General features: G+C 31.1%; 1 protein-coding gene across 1 annotated transcript; it reads left to right on the forward strand.

Moving 5' to 3' along the window:
- The first annotated feature begins 1,682 nt into the window (after positions 1-1,682).
- On the forward strand, positions 1,683-21,314 carry LOC148606807 (inactive peptidyl-prolyl cis-trans isomerase FKBP6-like). The gene is made up of 14 exons (XM_088545131.1): positions 1,683-1,809; positions 4,976-5,096; positions 5,388-5,603; positions 7,885-7,974; positions 9,344-9,475; positions 9,989-10,059; positions 11,011-11,070; positions 11,250-11,309; positions 14,922-15,119; positions 16,480-16,589; positions 17,289-17,368; positions 17,988-18,081; positions 19,453-19,576; positions 20,045-21,314. Exons 1-14 carry the CDS (start codon positions 1,804-1,806, stop codon positions 20,081-20,083), a joined length of 1,401 nt encoding a protein of 466 aa, XP_088401257.1. The 5' UTR covers positions 1,683-1,803; the 3' UTR covers positions 20,084-21,314.
- The last annotated feature ends 1,260 nt before the right edge of the window (positions 21,315-22,574 follow it).

Genomic DNA, 22,574 nt, shown 5'->3' on the forward strand with positions numbered 1-22,574 from the left:
CAGTCTAGGTTCCTCTGAAAAAAGGGGGTGCTAGGACATTATTTTGCATTTTTTTGTCAATTTTACACATGAAAGTGACAAATATTCCAATAAAAGAGGGGTTCCAATCCGCTGCACCCCTTTGGATCCGTCACTGCGGTTTATGGAGAACTTGGCAGATTTCCTCTGGTTATTGACATTTAGACCAGGATCGTCTATTTCTGGAATAGGCTAGTGAACAGTTAAAAATCCAAAATGTCAACTATTTTGTACAAATTAGATGTAGGAAACAGTTTGATAGATATATAATAATACTTGTTTTATTCATTCGACTCATGGAATATAAATAATAAGCCATGAATGTGGAATATAAACCATAAGCCGTAAATAGGACATTATACCCTGTCTAAGGGCGGAATACATATATAATATTCATAAATAAAATTAACTTTCGGTTGCAATTTCGGCACTTTCTATAGGTTGATTTAATTGGCGGATTATTAATTATCAGGAGGTAGATGTAGGTTAAAGGCCACAACTGTTACAAATCATTGGAACGTTTGTATTCAACATTTTACATCAGCCTAAAAAAGCAATAAAAAGTAACTTGGACTGATTCAATTCTGTTTCATACGAAAGCTTGATAGGCTTTGGTAAAACTGAATATGATACAAACATATACTAGTAATTAACATTTCCCCTTTTCTAAACACCCATATCCCAAACAATTGAAGAACAAGAGAGGACATCCTCGTCACAAACTCCATCGGCCATCTTCCACAAGTTTGCTTAGATGATATAATTTTTGCCAAATTTCCGGTTTTAAATATTTTTTTATGCGTTTAGTGTTTAGGTTATTTTATCATGCATTATTTTGGTTTGGTAGACTCGAACGGCCGAAGAATTTCAGGCGGAACAATATCGACGTCCCATCCAGCACCGAAAGAAAATTTCACCTTAACATTTGAACATTGTCGACAAAGACTTGCCTTTGTGCATTGAAAAAATAATATGAAGTTTTCTTTTAATAAAAAGTCAACATTTTTTGGATGAGTAATCATTATTTTTTTCAATGCCAGAAGATTAAAAATTTAGAATAATTGGAAAAGCGATGGACGAATACAAAGCCAGGAAAACAACATAACAGAAAGCCTTAAATAAAACTTATTTTCATCTTTTGAAGAATAACAAGTATGAATTTGCATCTATACAACGTCAAGTAACAATAACGCCGTTTAACAATAAGAAAAATAATTATTGTTACCACGATCAAAACGTGTCCTCAACCGATAACTAGTCCGAATATTAGCCCCCAATTAGCATCACAAGTAACAATGATTATTTTCTTATTGAAATAAATGTTTTGTATAAATCCTTCTTGTTACTTTGCCGAGTGTCTTTTACATGTTTGCCCTCTAAAACCGTTTCTGTATATGTTTCGTCTATAGTTTGTAAGAACTCAAAATTCAAGCTTTTAAATCAGTGTGATCGAGTCAGAGATAGCTTATAACCAAACAATATTTTGTTCGTAAGTTATCACAGTTACATATCATGTGTGAAACAAAACAATGCATTAGCTTTAGTTTTGAATTTATGATAAAATATAGACACATTTATAAATATCAAGAATTGCTTGAAATAAAAATATGTAAAGTATACTTCTGTACGTCTTTGTCAGCAAAACTTTTGTATTTGGTAATTAGCTATAGATCACTTTCTACTTTCCTTTTCGGTGCGGGAAATTTCTGAAAAGCCAAAACTGGCAAAAAAGAAAATCAGTATTTTACATGAACCTAATTTCTTGCCTAAAGGGCGGAGAAAATAATGGCAGTAAGAAACTTACTTTTTTACTTTTTATTTTGTATTTGGTGAAAATATTGTACTTTCTGCAGAAAATAAACATCAACAGTGCACGTGTTTACTCATATAAAATTAAAAAAAAAATACAATGTGAGTGTAAGAGATTGTAACTCCATACCTCAACCAAGATGGCACCAAGTCTGAAAATAACTTGCCTATCAACATCTAGAATTGCTGGAGTATGCATGTGCTGTACGAATATATGCATTTTGTGTCTAGAAATATTGAAAGCTGCAATGCATGGTGAATGAAGCCCAGAGATAGTCTGAATAAGACATTGAATCTAGCACAAAGCAATCCTGCTGTGAAATTAAATCACTCTACCCTTCAGAGCCTCCTGATCTGATATTTAATAGAAATTTAATAATCTCCTACTTAATTTTACATGTGGATGCCAATGTTTAGGCAGAGAATTAGCTGCATTTCGATGTACATGTATCTCTTGTCTGGTTTGAATTTTTGGGATAAAATTGTAAATAGATACTTTATTCTTGTTAAAATTAATTGATCTTGAACCATATTTGAACTGCTGTAACTTCCAAGCACTGTATTGCAAACCAAACTTTGGGACGTACTTTGCCACCACAAGAATTACATTCATATATTTACGTGTACCTTCTAAAGCTTATTGCACATTATCTGACATGTGAGAATGTAATTAAATTAAAGAAAAAATAATTCCCTTCGAGATAAGGAAATCCAACAGTCCTGGAAATCCTTTTCAGAAAGGAATTTAAATAAACTTGAATTACTTTAGATCCAGTTTTGGCATTTTTGATTTGTACATTGTGTAATTTAAGATGTGAAATGAAACTTTAACCATTGAATTGCCATTGCAAATAAAAATTTATTTCATCCCAAAAAATATTACAATCCATTGTATAAGGTAGGTTACATAATTCAAAATGACTGTCTCTATTTAAAATGTTTTCTTTGGATTTAACAAAAAAATCAGGATTTTTGTTCCTTGATTGTCCATAGGTTATACTTGCCGCATGTAAGTAAACATTTTAAACAGTTGATTAGCATAAACATCTTACATGCCAGAGATGCTAGATGTTAGGTTGGCATCAAATGAGATAATAGAGCATTGTTAGGTTAATGCCACTCTAATCCATTTTAGTATCATATGCTACAGGGAGTCCAGAGGACTTGTGAAAATTCTCAGTCCAATTGCTGAAATCTACACTAGTATTACCATGTAATACTCAATATGAAATCAATTTGCACCATTTAATTATTGATTTATCCAGCTTTAACCCAAGCCATTGGCATAATAAAACAATGGTTGAGACAATTAGCATATGGTATCAGCCATTGACAAATATCAGATGTGAAAGAGTAATCAAGGGAACCAAGGTTATAGCGGTAATCAAAAGAATGTAATCCAGGGACAAAGACCAGACATGGAAAACAGACATACCCAACAAAGAGCATAAAGTAACTAAAATCATACATATAAAGTAACAAAAGTAAATGAGCAACTCGGACTCCACTAAAAAAATCGTAAAATAATTATTTATCCTTGATCAATTCTTCATAACTGTCCTGTATTGGGTAATAATTTTGAAGTCCATTTGATGACCAGACACACATTGGAAACATTGTATACAATGTGTTCATTTAAATTTCTAAATATAGACACATAATTTATAAGTCTTGGTACCTGTAGTTAGTTTTTTTTTGTTTCTGGAGAAGCCAATTTAAGTAGCAGTATTTATAGAAAAAATCAGACAGGTGTTTCATGCAAGTCGAAAACCCAGCAAATTGACTTTTGTTTCTTGTTCAGAAACAGCTATAGGCTACATAACCAGTCTTAGTTTTTCATTTGGGTGTTGCATAAAATTTAAATAGATTGTACATGAAACAAGTTACCATTCTTGATTTGGTTGATATTAGTGGGAGGTTTAAGTGTAGTTTTCTCAAAAGTACAGACCTAAAAACAAAGGACAATTGCCACATAAAAATATAGCATATGTAGACCAAAAAAGCATCGTTTGTTCCATGTGTTTCTCTACACCATGAATCACCTTACCATAGGCAGTGTTTGAATTTTACATGGACTGGTATTTAATTATTAAAACTGTCAGAAACTATAAGCTTTACCAGTCTGTCACTCTAATAAAAAAATCATTAATTCATAGTGTTTTATTTCTGATTATTACAGTAAATATCAATTTAAAAAGTGCAAAATGTAACAATCAGAATATTACTTTATTACTTGATGAAGATACAAAACCACATACTCCTTGGATGTAGCTGTCAATAGAAAATAATACATCAACAAATGATAAATTTATACAAAATATATAAATAGAATGTACTGAATTTTCAATGACAGGATATACACATGAGAAACAGAAACAGAATATACTTTGTATCTTACAATGAGTTCCCCATTTTGCCTCATTGAATTTTACAACTATTTCAATATAAAAACGGTCTGTGTTGGGTAGTTGGAATTTGGATGCTAAACACTAACTTTGTCTGTGTATCTCCAGGTTTCACTCCGGTATGATTTAAGTGTTAAAGAACCATTCCAGTCTGAGTGTAGTGTATTTCTGATTCGGCTACCCGCAAAGAAAGATTTTTGACAACACTATCATAATTAAATGCAATCTCTTGATATTTTACTGTTGATATTTTACACAAGTAGTAATTATACAGTACAATGAGTTATTTTGTCAGTAGGAACAGTTAGATGTCACAGTTCAGCCTTTATCTTGATTTCTTTTGGACTAGTTTAGTTAAAAATTATTTTTCATTTAAGGAAGTGGTCTTTTAAAATCACAACAGTGTAGAATATAAGTTCTAGGCACAGTATTAAATTCTAAATGGATAATACTATTCTCTTCATGATACAGTGAAATTTGTCTAACCCAAAAAACCTGTCTAAACCAAACCATAAATAACCCCAAAACCTGTCTAAACCAAACCCTGAATAACCCAAAAACCTGTCTAAACTGAACCCTGAATAACTCGAAAACCTATCTTTACATTTCAAAGTCCATTTATATGAATTTATGTATATTTTGAACCTTAGTAAACTAAACAAATTTGTGAGTCCATTAGGGGTTCAGTTTAAACAAATTTTACTATATAATATTTATTGTATTATATATTGTTTTTTTTAAAGACAAAACGAGGGGCAGCAGCAGCACCAATGCCAGCTTACTTAAATCAGAGAGACTTGGACAAACTTAGGGAAGGCAGTGAAAAAGGTGTTGAATTTGAAATAAATGAAGAGGAAAATAATGGTATGTAGAAGCTAGACTCAAACTGATAAAGTTTTCATTTATTCAGGAAATCTAATTCATTCATAGTTGATGTCAAACATTATTATGTATTTTAGACATTGATAACTTTGTCTTTGGTAAAACAATTAGTATGACTGTGCATCTAAAGCTGTTGAGTTTTGTCCTAACCAAACATATAACTCTTCAGGAGGAGCAGCTATAAATGTCGGGGCATTTCTCTTTCAAAACATTCTTTCTTTTTATAATAGTTGATCATGTACATTTAATTCTCATGTTTACCTTTGTTTGTAGAGGAAAGTGATGAAGAACAGTTCTTTCCACCAGAAGAGGTCTTGAACAATGTGTATATTCCTGAAGATGAAGATACTGATGATGAAAATGATGACTTATCTCCCTTTGAAAGATTGGGAAAGAAAATGCAGGACATATCTGGTGACGGAGGTGTAAAAAAACGAATCCTGCATAAGGGAGAAGGCAATCCTCCACCAGATGGTGCTATTTTTAGGGGTAAGAATAGAAAAAAGGAACAGATATGGTAAAATGAGGAATTTATAAAGTGAAAAAATATTTTGGGAGGAATCGTTAGAGTATTAGGGATTTAGAAATTATTGATAAATCAAAGTTGGGACCATGACTGTTAATATTTAGATAAAGAATTCAAACACTCATAAGGGAGTTGATGAATGTATTTTAAATAAACTTTCATGGGATTTGTGTAATATTGATTGGTAGTCAGTTAGATCATTGGCTGATGTAAACCAGATGTAGTCAGTATTTAGGAATAGCTTTATAGATTGATATTAATTTACCAATTCAATCACAGCAATGGATCAATGATGAAATACTTTCATAGATGCACCAAAGTGACTATCTTCATTCACAAGCTCTAAAGACAAAGTCAGACTTATTTTGGGCATTATATAAATTCTCTCGGAATACAGTTGTGTCAAAGATTAAAGAAGCAAAGAAAACTTCTATTTACGATGTTATGGAACAATCCTTGATGGAACCAAAGGATATGGAGACATGCTTAAAACAATTTATTTCATAAGAACAAAAACCTCTTATTCATCATATTTAGAAATAGAAAATCTTAACTGTAATTGAAAATGACAAAATAGCTGATAATTTAAAAAAAAATTCTGTAGTATTGACCAAAATTTGGGTGCAAATTTAGATGATTCATTACCAGTTAATTATGCCATGTAGCTCCTTTAGTATTCAAAAAATTTCTGAAGATTTTGTTCAAAAGGAATATCAGTAATGTGTGCTGCATAAGGAACAAGTTTAGAAATTAAATTACTGTTGAAATTATAATCATTTGCTCTTTGTGAAAATTTTTAAATCATATCTTTGTAATAGAGAACAGTGTTTTATGTGGAATGGCACTTCGCCGAAGCCTAGAAATATCACAATTGGTCCCAGGGTTTCGTACTTGGACCATTATTTTTATATTATTTGCAAACACCAGATTGATTTCCTGAAATGTTAAAAATATTCACATGCTGCGATTTATGCCAATATGTTCCAGATAAATGAATAGGTATTATTGAGTTTAAACTGAAAGCTGATTTTGTTAATTCAATGCAACAGATGACAAAAAATAAACTGACAATGAATTTAAAGAAAATTTAGTGTATGTTAATTGGAACAACATTAGAAAGTAATGTACTAATAGGATAATTAATTGGAAAGAGTAAATAACCAAAATATTATCAGGAGTGCCGAGAAATGCCTAGATTTAACGAGTGTGCAGAACTTATTAATTGCTCGAGTTAAATTCTCAAGCATTCTTGGCACGTGTGATCATATTTTGGTTATTCACGATAACCAATTGATTATCCTATTTATTATATAAATTTTCTTCATAATTTATCCATATTTTCAACATAAAATTTAAAAATCTGTGATTGGTGAATTGATATCAAAGTTGTGACGATTTTGCGGGAGTTAGTCCGAGAGTGAAATTACCAAATTTATTTCACAGTGTGAATTAACCAAATTTATTACACTGGGAATATTCCATGAGACAATGCTAGTTAAATAATAATGTTCTTGGTCATTTCATATTGATGTTTTCTCAAATAAGGTTAATTAGGTGTGTTACATAGACTGAAATGTTTTATATCAAGTTTTGTTTTGCTTAAAGTGTGTAACTCCGTATATTTTCCACATTTCATCTGTTTTTGAACAGGTGCTAAAAATGCTGCCAATGTTGATAAAATTTCTAAGCCCCAAAAGAGGGCAGCACGCATTATTTTGATCAAACAAAACTTCTGCTGTACTTTTTTAGTAAACTTAAATGATGCCTGTGTCAGGTTGTTTTGTTTAAAGGAAGGCAAGTTTAGTTTGTAAATCACTAAATCAAGTAGTTCCACAATTTATAAAAGTTTTCAAATATATTAATCAAGTTAGTACTAGATCCACAAATTAAAGTAGCCAAAAATTTCTCTATATCCCAAAATCCAAACCTAAGTGTTTCAATTTCAGGAGTTATTTGTGGAATGACTTAATTGAAAATTTAATGATGTGCACAACCATAGAGTCATTCAAGAGTTTGCATTTAGAGCAATATTATCATTAGCACAGCATGTTTTAATTTTTTTTTAAATGTTTTTGTATAATATTTTTTTTATAATTTATGCTATATATACAAATATATAATGCAGGACCATATTATGAACTCATTTGTAAAATGAATATGTCATCCTGTTTAGATTAAGGAATTTATTCATTATTATTGTTATAATGTTACTGATATTTCTATCACAAAAATATTACGTTTCAGTTCATTACAATGCCTTTTTGGAGTATGCCGATGAGCCATTTGATTCGACTAGACTGAGGAATAAACCTGAGAGATACAAGCTTGGAAAAGGTAGGTACAGGTAAACCTGAGAAATACATGCTGGGAAAAGGTAGGTACAGATAAACCTGAGAGATACAAGCTGGGAAAAGGTGGGTTCAGGTAAATCTGAGAGATACAAGCTGGGAAAAGGTGAGTTCAGGTAAACCTGAGAGATACAAGCTGGGAAAAGGTAGGTTCTAGATGCATATATATGATTTCAAGCTGAAACTTTCTGAAAAACTAGTTATAAAAAATGTTTAGTACTTTATACATATAGTATGTCCCCTTAAGTCCCCTAAAACTTTTTGATGGATCAATGACAAGTTATTGACTGATGGATTGGTTACTGATGAAAGTTGACTGATCTGACCTGGATTTCATAAAAAAAAATATTAAGTTTATTATTACCTAATTTTCTTCTATTTCAAGTCATAAAAATTTGAGTTGAGGAAGGATCTGAAGAAAATCTTGGATTTTTATTTCTGAAACTGGGCACTGATATGTAAAATTAGAGATTATCAATTCATTTAAATTTCATAATTTCCATTGGAACGAATCAAGTATAAAGCTATTCTAACTCTATTTTGAATTAAAAAATACTTAATTCTTTTTTGTTTTATTTGTATTTATCAACAAAGCAAATATAAAGAAAATAATTCAATTTTTTTCTTTACTAATGTGTTATGTAAAATATATAAAACAATGGCAGTCACATGATGTATAATGAAAATGATCACTGGGTTAACAGGTCGATTCATTGGATTGATTAAACTAACTAATGATTGATGGCAGAATGCAATTATTATAATAGTTTTGTAGGTTGGTAAAGGGACAATATATTATAATGCCACTAAACATCTTCACATGCTCATTGCAAAATTTGCTTACAAAGCAATTCCAGATCAAAGTTGTTCCTTTACCAGTAATTGTTCTATAAAAGTGTTTAAAAGCTACGGTAAACTTAGATTTGTTTTGGTTTAGGAAATCAATGGAATGAAAAATGTATAACAATTTTCCTTGATAATCTTAGCATTCTCATTTGCATTTAAAATTGTTCATCTTATCAGTCACTACATAGCATACATCTTATCAGTCACTGCATAGCATACATCTTATCAGTCACTACATAGCATACATCTTATCAGTCACTGCATAGCATACATCTTAAGAAGTAATTGATTAAACCCAGCATGATTTTTTTGACAGATTTTTATGTACTTTAAAACCAATGAAATCACATTTTCATTTCTTATATCCTAGTATATGTTTGTATCAGCAATTATTCATTTCACATTTAAGTTTATACAAATGTATAAACTTTCTTAAATTTACCAGTATATAAGAAATGAAATGTGTGATTTCATTGGTCAAAGTATATAGGCTTTATTTTATGTTTCAGGACAGGTAATAGAAGGGTTGGATATTGCTATAGCAACAATGAAGAAAGGAGAATTGGCACAATTACTTATTGGTCCTGACTATGCATTTGGACAACTTGGTGTCGTTCCAAGGATACCCCCAAATGCCACAGGTATGTTGATAAATTTGCAGTTCGTCAGGAATCAATAAATAGTGCAGTGCTCATATTTTATATGTTTGAGAAGATAGCAGATATGGGATACTCTGTAGTTTTATTTAGGTAAATGTAAATTAGTAAATTCTAAGCATTTAAAATGAACACACAGAGAGGATAATCCAAAACTTTGGTATTCCAGAATCCTGTTTAATAAAAAAAAAGACAATGGTATTCCTGAATCCTGTTGAATTCAAAGCCTTGGCATTCTAGAATCCTGTTGAATTCAAAACCTTGGTATTCTAGAATCCTGTTGAATTAAAAACCTTGGTATTCCAGAATCCTTTTGAATGAAAAACCTTGGTATTCCTGAATCCTGTTTAATCCAAACCTTTTTGTTTTTCATAGTTATTCAACCTGTGTATTCCAATAGCCTGTCTCTTCTGATGTTTTTATCTTCGGTATATACAGGTTTCTTTGTATGACTCACACTTCTTGACATTTAAATAATTTATGTTCATTTTTTTTCAGTTATGTTCAAGATAGAGTTACTGAACTATGTGGAGTATGCTGGGATAGAAGACTATGATCTTATGACTCCGGTACTATTCTCTTTTATCAATAGCTTTCAGTTTAATGAAAAGGCATCATTTGAAATATTGAATTTGATGCTTTAGGTAATATGAAACAGAAAAAGTTCAATAAAGCTATTTTTTGTATTTTAGTTCATTGTGTTTAGATCCTTTTACAGTACATCTATCATGAAAAAGCCATTATTATATTTTGGCGTGAATATAGACTTATAATCAGTCCTTAGTCAGGGAGATTAAACATCAGAACAATGATCACCAATGACTATACTCGGCGTCACATAAATAACATACTGTTAAAATTTGAATAAAAATATTTCCTACGAATTTATTGACACCAACCGTCGTTTAAATTGTCTTAAATGACTTGCTCATTCGTTTAGCCAAACAGCTTCTCAAAAACAAGTCGCTTATTAGCTTAAATCATGCGTAACAAATCCTTACGGGGAAATCCCATACTAATATCCGCCATGTTGGTTTTTACGGGACGATTTGTTTACAAACGAAGTGCGTAAGTTCCCGTCGAACTCCGGTGACAATCGTCTGCTTGATCAACTTCTCGGTATTGTACGTTGTTCGCGTAAAATAAATCCGAGATATCCGAAATAACGCCGAATTGCATTCTGGGTTCTTCGGTTTTTGGACAAACCATTTAAACGTAAACAACATCTCCTAGCAACCCGATCACTGTAAACATGGCCGACTTTTTACAATGTAAATATTGCCACCTAGAATTAAAATCTGACCGGAATTTAACGATTCAATGTTTAGGGAGAAGCCGTTTGGCTAAACGAATGAGCAAGTCATTTAAGACAATTTAAGCGACGGTAGGTGTCAATAAAGTCGTAGAAAATATTTTTATTCAAATTTTAACAGTATGTTATTTATGTGACGCCGACTATAATGTATACCAGTATTTCTAGCATTTTCCCTACCCTATTTCTTTTTTTTGTGATTTTATAGGAGGAAAAGGAACAGGTGCCATTTTCTGACATTGTGAATTATGTAGATGTGGAGAGACAGGTATGTTTTAGAAATTATTGTAAACTTTCTAAGGAAAATTGTTAAGATAATACTGTTATTAGAGTTCACAATAAAATATGTTAAACTAGTGATACATTAATATGAAGTACATTGTAACATTTTGCTTTGAACTGATGTTTCTACCATTGTAATTGATTGGTTATAATATTTTCTTCCAGCTTGGTTTACAGCAGTACAAAGAGAAGGCATACAACAGAGCATTTGCCCACTACAAAAAGGTACTGTTCTTATCATTGCAAAAAGGTATTATTCTTATCACTTCAAAAGGTATTGTTCTTATCACAAAAAAAAGAACTGTTTTAATCACTAAAAAAGAATTGTTCTTATCACTACAAAAAGGTATTGTTCTTATCGCTAAGAAAGGAACTGTTCTTATCACCACAAAAAGATATTGTTCTTATCACTAAAAAATGAACTGTTCTTATCACCACAAAAAGGTATTGTTCTTATCACTAAAAAATGAACTGTTCTTATCACTACAATAGGTATTGTTCTTATCACTAAAAAAAAAGATTTTTTCTTATCACTAAAAAAAGGTATTGTTCTTTATCACTAAAAAAGGAACTGTTCTTATCACTACAAAAAGGTATTGTTCTTATCACTAAAAAAGGAACTGTTCTTATCACTACAAAAAGGTACTGTTCTTATCACTAAAAAAGAACGGTTTTAATCACTAAAAAAAGATTTTTTCTTATCACTACAAAAAGGAACTGTTCTCATCACTACACTTATCACTAAAAAAAGGACTGTTTTAATCACTAAAAAAGATCTTTTCTTATCACTACAAAAAGGTACTGTCTTATCACTAAAAAGGAACTGTTCTTATCACTACAAAAAAGTATTGTTCTTATCAATTAAAAAAAACTGTTTTAATCACTAAACAAAGATTTTTTTCTTATCACTACAAAAATTGTTTGTTTGTTTGTTTGTTGGGGTTTAACGTCCAAGCAGCAATATTTCAGCTATATTCAGACAATGAACATGAAATGGATGATAAAATGAACATGAAATGAAAAAAAAAAGGATGGGACACAAGGACAATAGGGTCGACAAATTTTGATTGCCACTGGAAAAAGGGGGGATGGGTAAGGTTGGGCAATTTAGCCTCCTGTGGCGGAGCGCAAAGGTTCCTACTCCTATCGAATACCACAGCAGGGTTCTTTAACGTGCGAGGAATGTGGCATCCTTCCCAACACGTTGCACCACTATGGTTTGCGGTCAGGTTTTCCGTATTATAGCCTGACAACCCCAGCATGTAACACGCCAGGGGTACCCCATTCCACCACCTGGGGCACACATCCCAGTTGCTCTGTGGGCAGAGCACCTAGCCCCCGGCTAGGTTTCTGAGCACTATTTAGTCACCTTATACGACAAGCTTAGCGCTGCTGCAGGCCTATTCTTTTAACACCCGGACCTGCACGGGGCTATCACTACAAAAAGGAACTGTTCTTATCAGTACACTTATCACTATAAAAAAAGAACTGGTTTAATCACTGAAAAAAAATTTTTCTTATCACTACAAAAAGGTATTGTTCTTATCACTAAAAAAGGAACTGTTCTTATCATTACAAAAAAGGTATTGTTCTTATCAATAAAAAAAAGAACTGTTTTAATCACTAAAAAAATATTTTTAGTTATCACTACAAAAAGATATAGTTCTTATCACTAAAAAAGGAACTGTTCTTATCACTACAAAAAGGTATTGTTTGTCTTACTGAAAAAAAGGTTCTGTACTATGAAGAGGAACTGTTCTTATCACTACAGAAAGGCACTGTTCTGATAACTACAAAAACGTATTGTTCTTATTATTTAAAATGGTACTATATTGTTCTAATCACTACAAAAAGGTACTACTCTTAGTACAAAAAGGTACTGTTCTTATCACTGCAAAAAGGTATTATTCTTATCACTTCAAAAGGTATTGTTCTTATCACTAAAAAAAAGAACTGTTTTAATCACTAAAAAAGAATTGTTATCACTACAAAAAGGTATTGTTCTTATCGCTAAGAAAGGAACTGTTCTTATCACCACAAAAAGTATTGTTCTTATCACTAAAAAATGAACTGTTCTTATCACCACAAAAAGGTATTGTTCTTATCACTAAAAAATGAACTGTTCTTATCACTACAAAAGGTATTGTTCTTATCACTAAAAAAAAGATTTTTTCTTATCACTAAAAAAAGGTATTGTTCTTTATCACTAAAAAAGGAACTGTTCTTATCACTACAAAAAGGTATTGTTCTTATCACTAAAAAAAGGAACTGTTCTTATCACTACAAAAAGGTACTGTTCTTATCACTCAAAAAGAACGGTTTTAATCACTAAAAAAAGATTTTTTCTTATCACTACAATAAAGGAACTGTTCTTATCACTACACTTATCACTAAAAAAAGGACTGTTTTAATCACTAAAAAGATTTTTTCTTATCACTACAAAAAGGTACTGTCTTATCCCTAAAAAGGAACTGTTCTTATCACTACAAAAAAAGTATTGTTCTTATCACTTAAAAAAAACTGTTTTAATCACTAAACAAAGATTTTTTTCTTATCACTACAAAAAGGAACTGTTCTTATCAGTACACTTATCACTAAAAAAAAGAACAGGTTTAATCACTGAAAAAAACATTTTCTTATCACTACAAAAAGGTATTGTTCTTATCATTACAAAAAGGTATTGTTCTTATCATTACAAAAAGGTATTGTTCTTATCACTAAAAAAGGAACTGTTCTTATCACTACAAAAATGGTATTGTTCTTATCAATAAAAAAAAGAACTGTTTTAATCACTAAAAAAATATTTTTAGTTATCACTACAAAAAGATATAGTTCTTATCACTAAAAAAGGAACTGTTCTTATCACTACAAAAAGGTATTGTTTGTCTTACTGAAAAAAAGGTTCTGTACTATGAAGAGGAACTGTTCTTATCACTACAGAAAGGCACTGTTCTGATAACTACAAAAATGTATTGTTCTTATTATTTAAAATGGTACTATATTGTTCTAATCACTACAAAAAGGTACTACTCTTAGTACAAAAAGGTACTGTTCTTATCATTTAAAAGGTATCATTACAAAAAATTACTGTCCTTATCACTTCGAAAAGTTACTGTTCTTATCACAAAAGATATTGTTCTTATCACTACAAGAAGGTACTTTTCTACTTTATTATCATTAAAAAGGTATTGTTCTTATCATTACGACAATGTATTGTTCTGATAACTACAAAAAGGTACTGTTCTTATCACTACATAAAGGTACCCACTAAAAAAAGTACCATTCTGTTAAATACAAAAAGGTACTGTTCTAATCACTTCAGAAAGGTACCTACTAAAAAAAGTATCGTTCTGTTAAATACAAAAAGATACTGTTCTTATCACTACATAAAGGTACCCACTAAAAAAAGTATTGTTCTGTTAACTACAAAAACGTATTGTTCTTATCATTAAAAAAGGTACCATTCTGATAACTACTTTTACTTATGTGTTTCTGAACTATACTTCCTAAATGGGTGTAGAGTTTTAGTCTTTTTATGAATTGTTTTTTTTTTATCAGTTATATATCTGAATAAGTTCAGTACTTACCTTACTGTTAGTTATTTCACAAATATGTGTGCCTTTATTTTATACCTACTTGTAACCAGAAAAATGTTATACAATGTTTATATAAAAGTAAGTAATCACAGAGCTATAAAAGTTTTATTTTGAACATTACCATTATTGAAGTGTAAGTGAAAAGTTCCTTGAATTTCCCAAAATTAATTGGGTCTAACTGCAAAATGTGGGAATTTATATGTACTTTAAGCATTTCTACAGTGTTAAATTGTCAATTTAGGCTGCCATGTTGTTGGAAAACCGTCACGTCAAGGACAGACAGGAAGATGAAGAAAAGGCAGATAAGCTCTGTACTCTTTTTACTAATATGGCTGTCTGCAAGTCCAAACAGAATCACTTCGGTGCTGTTATAAAATACTGCAATTCAGGGAGGCAGTATAAACCTAACCATGTAAAGTTGTTGTTTCTTCAGGGGAAGGTATGTTTGTTTTATTTTTTTTTCAAAAATTCTTCTTAATACACTATAAAGCATTTATTAGTTCAAAACCACAAGTTATATACTGGTAGCTGTCTCTTAGTTCCATGATTATGAATCTGATATCACAAGGATATTACGATTTACCATATAAAAAATATGGTAGTTATGTTATTCAGAAACTGCATCTTTTATAATAAATGCAGAAGCTTTATGAAAGTCTTAATGAGGGCCTGCCTCGACACAAAAGTGGCAGTCACCCTATAGTAATACTCTGTCCGTCCATTACAGACTTGTGTCCAGACTATAACTTTTTTTGTCTTTTGATGTATTTTTATATTTTGTGTGTGGGTAGATCACCTAAAGACAATGTGTAGCATACCATGGATAATGGCCTATATCCGTGAACTTCGACCTCAAGGTCAAATTCCTGGGTTTTTTTCAATGACAAACTCTTGTCTGAGCTGTAACTATTTTATCTCTAGATGTTGGGTTTTTGATATTTGGCATGTGGGTAGATCACTTTAAGATGATGTGTCACATACCAAGGATAGTGGCTTATGACCTAGAACTTGGACTTCAAGGTAAAAATCCTGTATTTTAGGTGACTTGTGTTTGGGCTGTAACTTTTTTGTCTTTGGATGTTAGCTTTTCCTATTTGGCATTTGGTTATTTAAGCAAAAATATATTTGATTCCATACTTCTTTCTCAACTGGTAAATATTTCTATTGAATGTGAGTGCTGCATTAAAAACTGAAAATTTTGGTAAGCTTTTCCCAATTCCATTTCATTTATATGGCTTAATTGTCATGGCGTGATGGATTCAATGATTTCTAGATTTCACACAGATAATCACTGGGAAGTGAAAGTTAATGTTGCCCTTTTTTTATTACCATTTGCATTGCAAGGTTTCAAACCCAAAAAGAAGTTTTGGTGGATTTTAACGGTTTTTGCCTTTACCTTTCATTAGGATTTAAGGCCAAGAAATGTTACAAATAAGCATGTTCTTTAATGTTTTATAAATTGCTTATTGATTATATCTGCAAATTTTGTAGTTCTTTGACTGCTTTTCTTCTGGTCAGAATCTTGTCAAAAATTTATTCACAATCCAAATTAAGAGCTGTATGTTTGTATGTTATGTCCATACTTGTCACAACTTACAGGGCCAAGCTGCAATGCCTTTTCTTCAAGTAAAGGTCCTGAACCTTTTAAATATAGGAGATTTATGACAGACTTAGTTTTCTTTTTTGCTGCCACTGCTTCTAAAAACCTTCATTCTTTGAATGCTAATTTGAACCCTTGCTAAGTACTATTTCTAGGTTGTATGAAATAAAAGTTCATTACCATCATCCATATCTTTAAGGCCAACAGAAAATGCTCTAACTTTGACAGAGCAATGGAATTATTGAAGAAGGCACAGAGGATGAATCCTAATAGTACTGAGATCAGCCAAGAATTACAGGAGTTGGATAAGTAAGGATCATTTCATCATTTATTGTTGTTATCTTAACACAAATCTTTAGCTGAATTTATTTTCTTGGATGATATTTCTATTTACATGACTGTAGAATATAGAATATATTATAGTATATGTATATGAGTGTTCACATTTTGGATTATAACTCAAAAAAATGTTTCAGTAGTTTTATGAAACTTTGGTGAACTGTTTATATATCTATTGCCATGAACTCACTTCAGGGTTTATTTGAATACATGTATCTGATTTCATATTTCCCAGTTAGTGGACTCAAATCATATAAAGGGAGTTGGACTAACAAATATTTTTTTTTATGAAAATCTTTTGTGAGGGAATTTAAAAATTTTGGTACAATGTACAATGGAGCAAGATAATTCCTGTAGAATGTATTTAATCCTTTTATAATGGACAAAGACTCATCAAATAAGCACAGTTCGGGTCTGCAAATTTAATTGGATTAAACTGGATATCAGAATATATAAATGAAGCTGTTTCAGGACCAACATGAAGTTTCTGATTCCTTTGGAGTTCAAGTACTTGATATATGTAGATTTTGATTCAAATAGATGATTAAACAAATCAGCTTCAGTATGTTTCCTTTCATCATGTGCTATCTATTGTAGGTATTAAATACCATTTAAGTTATACATTAAATTGATTGGGTTGAAATTGTGTGTTTATTTGACTGTTTTTAGGGATATAAAGAGATTTGGACAAATAGAGCGAGACATGTATAGTAAAATGTTTTCTAACCCAACAGGCCAGTCAGATGCAGGTATGTTTCAAAAAAAGAAATTACAAGGGCGTACAAGAGTAATTTGAGATAATTGAAAGATAAAGGGCAGACCCTTTAAACTGTCATTACCCTTTACTAGTGAACAGTCATGGTTTTGTTCTTAATTTTGAGAAACAGTGTTCCTAAGTCTGTAATATAAATATAATGAAAGTTTCATAAATATCTTTCTCTTTTTGCTGTAAAATGGATGTTAAGTTGTATTCTTGATTGAAATGCCCATTGTTAACAGATTAACTGATAGTATTTCAGTATGTGTTACAAATTGACATTTTGAGAAACTTCTTGCTTCCAACTTTTGAAGTAAGCAGTGCATGTCAAGTGAAAGTGATGTAATGGTAACATTACCTAGGTGATACTATCCTAGCTTATTTTAGAGGTAAACCTTTGCTGTTTCTTTTTTTTTTGGTGGATTCTCAGTGGTACACTAGGTACTTCAGCTCAAAGTTGATATTTTACAGAATTTATTTTGGCATTTTCAGACAGACATCAAAAATAAGCCCAAATCATCATCCCTTGAAAATTAGCCATAATATGGAATTCAAGAGTTGTATTTTAATAAGGGTAACTTTTAAACAGAAAATATTTATTTTTTTTAAAGAGAGGGAAAGAGAGAACGAACAAGCCAGACAGAAAGAAGATAAATCTTTAAATGTATCAGATAACTTCCAGAGGATGGTTGAAGAAAAACTACTGTAAGTTAACATTCAGTACAATGTCATTAAGACTACAGGAACATCTGCCTTTTATATATGATTCACCAGAAAACAATAAGTAAAACTGGACCATACACAACCAAAGGTGCATCATATATGGTAATCATATGACAGTTTTATGATAGTTTACATATGATTTTCATATGATTCTTGTATGAAAATAATGGCTTGTTGACATACAATTATCATATGTTTGAAAAAAAGATCATATGTAAACAGGACATATGTTAATCATATCATGCTAGATTCATATGATAATCATATGTTACACTCTATATAATTCTCATGTGTGGCACTTTTGGCTGTGTGTAAAGTGGACTGGGTATGCTTTTGTGCATGATATTCTTTTTTACCTTCTTGATAAGATTTTAAGAGCATGACAGTCAGATTTATTTGATAGATCAAATGTTTTTATCCGGAAATGAATAAAATCTGCAAATGGAAATTCTGTCTATCAGTTCTTTGTTATTTTTATCCTCCACTGTAATGTTTTGTGGAGGCACATGTGTCAAGTGTCTGTTTATCCATCCAAACCATCCCCACTCAGTCTGACATTGTAGGTATTCACAAGCATTGATTAATTAAGTACCATCCTGTGTAAGAATCAGGCAATGGGTGGCACATCATTTTTCCCAATTTAGTCATTTTTGCCCTAATTATAATCAGTACATCTAGAAATCAACCAAAAAGCTATTTAAATTATCCTGAAACATCTGTGATGTACATATTTTTCTACTGCTTATATAGGGTAAAAGTGTGGGTAAAATTTTCCTGCCATTTTTTCATAGTGCATTTCAACTAAACTTGACAAATCAATATCTAAAGAAGGCAAACTTTACAAACATTTTTATTATTCTTTCTAAGGGGTTATGAGGTAAAAATACTTGGATTATGCACTAAAATCCCAGTGTTTCTTTCCTTAATGTACCTCACCTTATACACATTTTCCTGATTCTTAGACAAATAAGTAATTTTGCCTGATTCTTAGACAGAGTTGAAGGCCTCGTGTTTGGTTTCAAGGTCTTTATTAAGTTTGGCATAGCTATTGCCTTTATTCTAAGAAATTTTGCTTACATTTATGAAATGAATTATACTCCCCTCACCTTGTCCATTTGTCTGAATTTCATCCCATTATCTTTGTTTCCAATGGATTGATTGATTTCAGATTTGGTTTGTGACTTTATGTAGATGGGACATACAATGTAAGCTAATTTGGGTGCTGTCTGATTTCACTTTCCTGTTTGAATGGGGGTATACCTTGCATGATAATGCCTGCACAATGTGTACAACTTCATGTTTTTATTTGTATTATAATTTATTGATGGGGCCAAGGGCATTGGATTATTTCAGAGAGTTTATCCAAGGTCAGGATGATGAGATGCCTTTCCCAGCTTACAATTTGTCTGTTGGTGAGATTGCTTGTATGATAGATAAGTGTGAGAATCTTGGACTGAACTGTAGACAGGTCGGCACGGTAAGTACTGAAACTATTTTAATAAGTGAAATCAAGGGACATTACTCAGGCGACAAAGAAAACTGAGGCAAAAACAAAGAAAATTATATGTAAATGAACAGCCTGTGCTTTACTAAAACTTATTGGAATTAGTAGAGCAAGCATCCTCTGCTGTTCTGGAATATTTTCTTGAATTATACATTGGAATAACAATGTTGTATGGACCATATTTTCAAGTTTTTTTTTCCTTAGAAATTTACTATTGCTTGGAAAGTGAGCAATTTATAGATTTTAAAATCTTATAATACAGGAACAAAGGTATGAAAATATTTTGATATTAGTTGGTTCATTGAGTAATCAAATTATTTTTTTTAAACTGCACTTATCAAATCTTATAGATTGAAAATACATATTGATGTATTATATTAAGTAAGTTACGGTACATTGTTGGACTTGATCCTCAACAATTAAGTAAATATTTATTTACAGGGATCTAATGTCCGATTGAAGATTGTAAAGCCTCAGTAACAAAATGCGTCATAGAACTTTGTGACAACCTTGTGACCACCATCAAGATCAAGACAGAATTAGGTGACGTCCAGTCATGTCATGTGATACTGACATCCTATTATCAAAAACCTTGGAAGGTTGTAGCAACTGGAAAGTGATGGATATTCAGAGAAAACCATGAAATGTTTTGACATGTGTATGTCTTATTAGCGCAAAAATAAGATAGTTGTAAGCTTTTTGTTGATAGTTTTTTATGCACAAGTAATTGCAGTGATTACAGTTCAGATTTTAGATTACTTTTTTTTCTTTACTTTGAGCTGAGGTAGACAGGAGAAATACTGCATATACATGTAGTTCAGGTTGAAAGTAAGTTTGAACAAAATAAGGAATTAGATGCCTTTTGGTTTAAAAACAAAAATAGCCAAATGAAATTCCATTCAAAATATTGAAATACCAAAAAAAATAGTAGAAATTACACCATAAACACATTAATACATATCTTGTGGTATATTCATTATTTTGATCAATACAGTTTGCTTTCTTTTGAAGTGAATTTGAACTTAGTCAAAAGTTTACTTCTAAATCACATTATGGTCATTTTTGTATATATTTTTGTTATACTCATATTAGATTCAAATGGGTCAATAATCTGTTGTATTCTTATGATGTTGTAAATTTTATTGAGGGTTTTTGAAGCTGTTACCCACCTTCAGCTGAGTTCAATTTTATTTTCCTAAATAATCGAAAGATTCTGTAATTGTGTTTTCTTATTTGACTTTAAAAAAAATGTTCTAGTATTCTACATTATCAGAGAGCTCAATTTTATTTTAACAATCCTATATATAAATATAATCTGCATTTTAAGTTGAAAATGTGTATTGTGGAATAATTTCACATTTTCTCTATTTCCTCTCTGAAAAACTTATACATGTTTACACTTTTATATATTTTCTCACTTAAGAAAGGGTTATACTTTCCTTATTCTTCAATGTGTTAATGAATTACTGATTTGTGTGCAATTCTTTACTGAAAAGGAAGTTTTAACCATAGAAGATATGTGTGTTTTGTCTTACATTTTCATCTGTTATATATTATATGTTTTATACAAATTTAGCTGAAAACTAAAGAAATATTAAGTTGTTTGAGTTGCCTTTGTAAATGATTGATATCTCAACTGACAGAGAAATAATTTAATTAAAATGAAGCAATCATTAAGTTTCTTCAGAATTTTGAATAAAATTTTAAAGCATTCCTTGTCTCTGTTTAGATATATTGAACAGTTATAAATGATCTCCAGTGATGACTTTCATGTGACAAAACAATAAGTAATAATTTAGCTTATGTTAATGAAAATTAAATGAAAAAGACAGAAAAAATACAAGCATACAGGCAATTCGCTACTAGATTTATCTCCCTTTTGAAGGAACCCCCTGTGTGGCAAAGGTTTTAAGTTCATCTGCAAAAACATTGTGTTTTACATTTTACAGATTTATTTTACTTCTTGTCATAATTTTCACAGGCTTTTAATGTCTTCCTTGAGTGCCATTAAATTCTGAAAGATGTTTTCATTTTGCCCTATTTGTTCTACACAAGTCTCTAGTGATGTATATATTCACTTCTTCAAAGCCTTTACATCCCTGCCACACTCAATGGTAAAATGATTTTTTCAGGGTGAAGGGTGATAACAAAACTATACAACCATATTCATTTTAGGTGACAAAATCAAATAGTCAAAGGGAATTGTCAAAAAGAAAGGTCTGTACAAAAAGTAGTAGTATAAAGCACACTATTTTAGTGTCAGAACCAAGGAATACCAAGGAAATTCACCCAACACAACAAAGAAAGTCTCAAAATTTTCAAACAACCCTGTTTTTTAGGTGACATATGTACAGAACCAATGTCTAGCTTGAACTGTTTTTTAACAGACAGACTTTGATATAGCAATGTATGGAATGTATATAGTATTTTTCTTGGGGTTCATGTCTGGTGAGTGAGTCTGAGAGAGACTGATATGTGAATCAGATGATCTTGATCAAGTCCAGGATGAACAATTGGGTGTAATAAAAAAGCAGGATGCAAATGGTAAAAAAAATCAGGTTGGGTTTTTGAAAACATGTTTTTATTATTCAAAATCAACTGTTAAAAACTTAAACAAAATATACATAAATAACATCAAAACTAAATCCAGGACAATAAAATGGTAAGAAATTATACTGAAAAACAAATCCAGAACAACATTTGATCCTAGCCCCCCCCCCCCCCCCCCCCGAAATTGAATGATGGTTATTCTCTAAGATGTATATGGTGCTTTCTCAAATAAACATCCCGAAGAATAATAAGCCTTGGTATCTAATTTCAGCTTTTTTCATGGAAAATCACGTCTATCTTACGTCTCTTCACAAATACTCACCAATCTTTATTGAATGTTCTAATATGACGTCTTCATATGGTTCGGTGTTGAATAATCGAATACAAATGCCGTAGCCATGTTAAAATGAATACAAATCTA

The sequence above is a fragment of the Perna viridis genome, chromosome 9 (genome assembly GCF_037379345.1).
Source record: "Perna viridis isolate PV_CMFRI_1.1 ecotype Kerala chromosome 9, ASM3737934v1, whole genome shotgun sequence".
Taxonomy (NCBI): domain Eukaryota; kingdom Metazoa; phylum Mollusca; class Bivalvia; order Mytilida; family Mytilidae; genus Perna; species Perna viridis.

Bases quoted from the DNA above. Each gene is read 5' to 3' on its own strand.
- LOC148606807 (XM_088545131.1), top strand. The intron at 9,476-9,988 runs GTATGTTGATAA...ATTTTTTTTCAG, and splicing joins GATACCCCCAAATGCCACAG to TTATGTTCAAGATAGAGTTA. The intron at 16,590-17,288 runs GTAAGGATCATT...GACTGTTTTTAG, and splicing joins GAATTACAGGAGTTGGATAA to GGATATAAAGAGATTTGGAC.